At 44.9% G+C, this 6,821-nt stretch overlaps 1 protein-coding gene across 1 annotated transcript in view; it reads left to right on the top strand.

Moving 5' to 3' along the window:
- Window positions 1-457: 457 nt before the first annotated feature.
- rims3 (regulating synaptic membrane exocytosis 3) overlaps window positions 458-6,821 on the top strand; it is a gene marked incomplete at both ends in the record, with an annotated part of 29,187 nt that continues 22,823 nt past the window's right edge. The window contains one exon of the mRNA XM_083646153.1: window positions 458-722. Within this exon, the coding sequence (XP_083502279.1) occupies window positions 458-722 (265 nt within the window). The remainder of the gene's footprint in view (window positions 723-6,821) is intronic.

The raw sequence follows: 6,821 nt of genomic DNA, 5'->3' as shown, positions 1-6,821 counted from the left end.
GAGACCGGGGTTCGCATCCCAGTGTGTTCAAAGTCTACATTTGAACTGTAAGTCACATAAAAAACTATAACCTTAACCTTAACCAAGTTGTTTTAGTTTCCTACAACCATAACCGAAGTTGTTTTGTTTGCATAATTTTTTCAATCTAACTCTGGAAACACAGCAACGTTTTCAAATTTACAGGTATTTTCAAATTTATGTTGGAAACACTCCTGTGGTTGGAGGACTTTGCAACGTATTTTTGGCTCATAAACGTTGATATTGAACGTATCCGTTGTTTGCAGAAACGTAACATGCCATCATTTGACCCTGGTGACTGGGTTGAACTCCTCCCTCTCCTCTCTTGCTTTGCCTCCCCTCCCCCTTGTCTCCTCCTCTTCCCTCAGACCACACCTTTCCCACCCCCTCGCCCCGCCCCCCCACCCCCTGCCCATCGGCCCTCCAGCCCAGTGGGACCATGATGCTCAGCAGCTCGGTGGAGGTGCCCAGCCCGGGCGGAATGGGCGGCCTGAACGGGCTGAGCGCGGCGGCCCGGAACGTGGTGCGCTCCTCCAGCATCTCGGGGGCCATGTACAGCCTGGAGAAGAGTCCCAGCAGCGCGGGCCCGGACTCCGCGTCGCTGCCCGGAAACAAGAAGAGGCGCTCCAGCCTGGGAGCCAAGATGGTGGCCATCGTGGGGCTGTCGCAGTGGAGCAAGAGCACGCAGCAGCTCCACCAGCAAGGTCAGTGTGCTTCTGTCAGTCAGGGACTCTATTCCACTGCCAGGTCAGTCATGACTGAGGCTGTTTCCACTGACTTGACTTGGTGTTCTACATTTACATGTTACTTGGCACTTGACTTGGGACTTGACTTGATAAACTACATTTGGACTTGAGCCTCTCAAGTCCACTCTTGGCAAAAGACTAGTAAAGGTTGGTCACACCTCTTCTCTGTGTTTATCTCTCGCTCCGTTTCACCATCCATTACTTTTATGGCACAATATTTTCAGTCACTACTTGTTTGTGTCGTTACTCTTTCCTTCACCTGTACTTCCAACCGCTACAAAATATCACCCTGTACTTCCAACCGCTATAAAATATCACCCTGTACTTCCAACCGCTACAAAATATCACCCTGTACTTCCAACTGCTACAAAATATCACCCTGTACTTCCAACCGCTACAAAATATCACCCTGTACTTCCAACTGCTACAAAATATCACCCTGTACTTCCAACTGCTACAAAATATCACCCTGTACTTCCAACTGCTACAAAATATCACCCTGCACTTCCAACTGCTACAAAATATCACCCTGTACTTCCAACCGCTACAAAATATCACCCTGTACTTCCAACTGCTACAAAACGTTCCAAGACGGTCAAAGCAACTTTCACATAGAATGCATGCTCAATTTCTTCTCTTCCTTCTCTTCTCTTCTCTTCTCTTCTCTTCTCTTCTCTTCTCTTCTCTTCTCTTCTCTTCTCTTCTCTTCTCTTCTCTTCTCTTCTCTTCTCTTCTCTTCTCTTCTTTGCTGTGCTATCTCTGCTATACTCATTACCCCTCTCTCCTTTCATTCTCATTTGCTCATTCTCTGGCATGCTTTCCTTCACATGACTTTTGTACCTCCATTTCTTTTCATCTGATTCCGTCTCTCATAGCCCATTTTTCTTCCAGTTAGCCCCCCACCCCCTTTTTCCAGTCCCACCATTCCAGCTAGGTCAGTGTGACTTCACAGCGGCCCTCTCCAGCTCCCTTCCTCCCTCTCTGGCTCCTCCACTCTTTCACTTCTTCTTCTCTGCTTCTGTAATTGTCCTCTCACTATCCCTTTATTTCCTGTCCTATTTCCTTTCTCCATTGGCTTCTATCTAAAATTCTAAAAGTATGGGAATATGATTCTATTGGTTCAGGGCTAGGACTTTAATGAGTTTGGATTTGAAGCCGCAAATGATATTGATTTCCAAACGGAGATCGGATTTTTAGGGAAGACGTTTAATCATCTTTACCCCCTCCTTGCTCAGGTTTCTACTATCATGACAAAATCTTTTATATGCCTTACAGTATTAAGTTATTTGCTGCCTCTTCTACATTGGTAATTGATGCCAAAACTCAGACCCAAAAAAGATTGATACACTGCGCATGTAGGCTGCGCATCTGCATCTGGGAGATGCTTGCCAACTTTGGTTGATGATGGACAGTATTTACCATGTTTTTCAAAGCGTACGGTTATCGTAAGGAATTTGATCATGGTTCTCATTAAAAACCGGTTATCGTTTCATCCCTAATTAGCATAATCCACTGTAAAAGGTATTTGGCAGTGTGAACTACTGTATCTGCCTCAGTTATATTACTTTTAGTCTCTTCTCTTATTCAACATGCTCTACCTGGCTCTACCTTTTGTGGTATTATCATTGTAATGATTCTTTTGGAAAGGCAGCGATATACGACATCGTGGTGTAAATGAACTGCATATCTAAATAGCTGGTGAGCTCGTATGACGATGACAGTGTATGTTTTATGTCTCCCGTGGTGTATAATTACAGAGGCTGTGCGACTGCAACAAAAGTGTTCCTGACGTTGTGCCTCAGTGGCAAACACAATAACACTCACTCCCAGTGGGACATAGGAAAACATGTCATGCATGGTTTGGTAAAGAAACAGAGGCAGGGCACGAGATCCTACTCACTGCAGTATTTCTTTCCTCATGGTCTTCTGTTTTCCTTACAATACGTTGCAGTGTAAGTTAGCTTCTAGAACCTATATATCTATGCGTTGTTGTTTTTTAAATATTTTATTCATGCATATATATGGTTGTGGAGATCAGAGGTTTGTTGTTGTGTTGTGTTGTGTTGTGTGGTGTGTGTGCTCTGGGGCAGTGAGTGAGGCGAGCTGTGGTCCAGGATGTTCCTCCTCTGGTTACAGTCCATTCTGAGGTTCCTGATAATGATCTTGAAGACTCGGGAGGTCATCCTGTACTTCATGCACAGTTTCAAGAAAGTTTGTGAACATCTCGTGTGTTACCCAAAGGATAGCCTTTGTTAGCCTTGTTGAATGTTGATACTGAAATTCACTCAGAGAAAATTCCTGCAAGAAATGAGACTCCATTGGAAACAAGTGGTTATCTCACCTCATTGTCGGAATTTTTCTCTTTTTATTTAGAGGCTGAATATGAGACTAAACAACTTGTTAAGAATGATATTTTTTGAAGTGATATTGTGACAAAAAACTACTTTGAAGATCAACTTAAAAAATGACGCCGGTTGAAGAATCATTAATTAGCAAATAAAATGCGAACTCAGGAGGACACAGGGGACCTCTGCACTTTTTAAGAAGGCAGTGCGTGACCCCTGCATTTTCAGAGGCTGTAGTGGGCCCACTTTAAAAGCTAGAGCGAAGATACTGATATCATATGAAACTATTCACCTTATTCACCACGCCCACTTTTTCTCTCTTCCGCGTTTGACGCAAGCGTATTTGTTCTTCCGGTTCAGCGCTAGTTGCCTACTGTGGCTAATATTAGCCACTAGTTAGTTATGTTATATGGCAGTAAAATGCCACTGAATGACCAAATTGATATAACTTTTAACCATTTCGAGTAACACTGTTTCCATACGGATCACCAGCGTTAGTTTGTTGTTTATAACGTGGCTATATTCATAACGTTTTCTATCTTGAATCCCACATAGGTTACGCTGGCGCAAAACGTGTGGGTCTCGAGCCACTAACATCATCTTTAGAGCACAATATTCCTGGAATTCAAGTTTAACTAAACAGTTACATGTCCTCTGCATTCTACATAAAATTAAGATATTACGGGTTGTTTTATTTTGTATGTTACATACTTATTGGCCAAGATATGTTAGTTTATGGGGGATTAATTCTGCCAGCTTAGTAGGGGAGTGTGGGCGGCCATCTTGCCTGTTTTTTTTTTGGCAAGTCTAAAACGGAAATACTATTACGAAATGACGTAATGTGTGGGCAAAGAATAAGGTGAATAGAAGAAGGCATCCACTGGTACCAACCAATGTCATGCTAGCCTGTTGGGAAAGGGGCTAAACAACGGCCCAAAGTTAGGCCCAAAATTTGGTGAGGGAAAAGCTGGCATGGCCATAATCAAACGGGTCCCCTGACGTCTCAGCTCAAGGTATTTGAATGAGAATGGGTTCTATGGGTCCCCATTAATCCCCCCTTTACAGCCACGCCCATTTTATGCTAATCGCATGCCGTTTTGGTCAAATGTCTTTCTGAAGTCGTTGAAATTGACAAACAAGGGAACATTTCACTCAGTGCATGCATTGTTCTATGATGTTTCAAAGAGGAAATGTTTGATCCATGCAACCTTTGCCCTTTCTGGAATCCAGACTGTTCTTCATAGAGCTTGTTGTCGATGGCACTCTTAATTCTGTCCAGGAGACTTAGCAAGCAACCTCTTGGTCCAATCACTGGGAATATTTTCTCCATTCCAGATGTTCCTCAGTAGGATACTCAGGGCCCTAGCAGATGTTAAGAGGTCAGCCTTTAGCATCTCAGCATGGATGGAGTCGATACCTGCAGCTTTACCGGTGTTCATGGCTTTTATGGACTTCATTACCTCCTCTGCAGTTGGGGCACCAACATCGATGTTCAGGATGTCACCTGCGGGGAAGGGCTTGGCTGGTTCATCAGGGGTTGGCTGGTTCATCAGGGCTTGGCTGGTTCATCAGGCTCTGGCCGATTAAGCACGTCTCGGAAATGCTCAACGCAGCGTGCTCCTTCCTGGTGTCCTGTTGTTATTTTCCTGCCAGATTTATCCAGGAAAGGAGCTGAGGGCTTGGTGTTGTGGGGCCATATGAAATCCGTTTTATTAATTTTTTTTAATTTTAATTTAGGGGTTATGATCGATTTTACAATTATGAAATCATTTAGGTTACTCCAATAATTTGGTCTACTTTTGATTTTGATGATTAGGCCTATCAATTGTGATCGATTTCAGCCAAATTATGGAAAATTCTGTTTTACAGTTGATTCCATTTTTATTACCAAACTTCGTCAGTTTTTTCCGTTTTGCAGGAAATCATATGGCCCTAGTGTTGTTCCACTCAGGAGCCTGGCTGACATGATGCCTCTGTAATGGGTGGGGTTGGGTGGTGTAGGGAGGGGTGGTGTTGGGAGGAGTGGGGTAGGTAGGGGTGGGGTTAGGGAGCCATGTTAGCCAGCGTGGGTGGCTCTGATCCCTCACTGCACTACACCACACTGTTCTGACACAACCTTAATCCCTAATGGTACACGTCTTCAATGGGCTGTGAGCGTATGAAGTAAATATAGCAAGACCAGGCAGCTTTTCTTTCCTCTCTTTACTCGTAGCTGTGACTGCTGTGAAATGATGATGATGAAGGAGAGAGATGAGAAAGAGAGAGAGAGAGGTGGGTAGAAAACAAAGTGCAAAAAAAGAAACGCGGGAGGGGGTTACTTCATACTTGTTCTGATGCCAGCTCTGACATAGTCACCATATGGCCAACTGGTAGTGCACATATACACACACACACACGCACGCACGCATGCACACACGCACGCACGCACGCTCGCACGCACGCTCGCACGCACGCACGCACGCACGCACGCACGCACGCACGCACACGCACACACACACACACACACACACACACACACACACACACACACACACACACACACACACACAGTGACATACTGTACACACTAGCATACAAATCACATTTCATTACCTGTACCTGGCACTAGGGATGCACAATATTTCGGCAATCATTTTTAAACATATCCGTATCGGTGAGCAAAATAACAGCAATGTTGATATTGGTTATCAGATCGGGCAACACTTTCATATTGAGCGGAAACAACCGATTTATGGGCTTATCCAAATGTTTTGGAAATAAAGGAAGACATTACTTTTTCAAATCCACAGTGTTGACATGTGTTTTTCAGTATGTACACACTTTGATTATAACAGAAACTTGTTTTTATACAGATCATATTGACATCGGTAAATATCGGTTATCGGCCATAATAACATTGTTAATATCGTTTATCGGTATCGGCCAAGATTTTCATATCAGTGCATCCCTACAGTACCTGTACCTGGCACCCATCAGTTTCAGATGGCTGATGCTGATGCTCTAGTCTAGTGCACTGTGTGTGCGCACACATGCACACGCACACACACACACACACACACACACACACACACACACACACACACACACACACACACACACACACACACACACACACACACACTCACACTCACACACACACACACACACACACACACACACACACACACTCACACTCACACACACACACACACACACACACACACGCACACACACACTGTCTCTCACATACACAGATGCATACACACACAGTGAGCTTGGTGCGCTCAAGCACAGCTGACACTTGTCTGACACGGGGAGAGCTGTCGATATCTTCACCAGAGGAGCCTTCATGTCTCTGTGTTCTTCATGATGAAGAGAGCAGAATGGAGGGGAGAGGGGGGATGAGGAGACTATAAGGAGGGCTTGAGGAGATGGAGGAGAGGAAGGGGGAGTGAGGTGGGTATGGGGGGGGGTGTCTAAATTTAGATGTTCTCAGCTGCCAGAGGAACATATCGGCGCCTGGAACAAAATCACAGCATCATCCACCGCTCTCTCTCCCCTCTTCTCCTCTCCTCTCTGCTTCATCTCCCGCATCCTCTTCAGGTCCTGCTGCTGCTCCTCACACTTTCTCAATACTCTGATTGACTGAGGTGGAGACGACAGCTCAATTGTCTCAGGCAGTTTCGACCCAACGCTCCGATTGATTCGAGTAAATGTAATCGCAAGCCCGGGT

The sequence above is a fragment of the Poromitra crassiceps genome, assembly GCF_964638095.1.
Source record: "Poromitra crassiceps genome assembly, chromosome: 11".
Lineage (NCBI taxonomy): Eukaryota > Metazoa > Chordata > Actinopteri > Beryciformes > Melamphaidae > Poromitra > Poromitra crassiceps.
The sequence above is the reverse complement of the archived record's forward strand: the minus strand, read 5'-3'. Positions and strand labels throughout refer to the sequence as shown.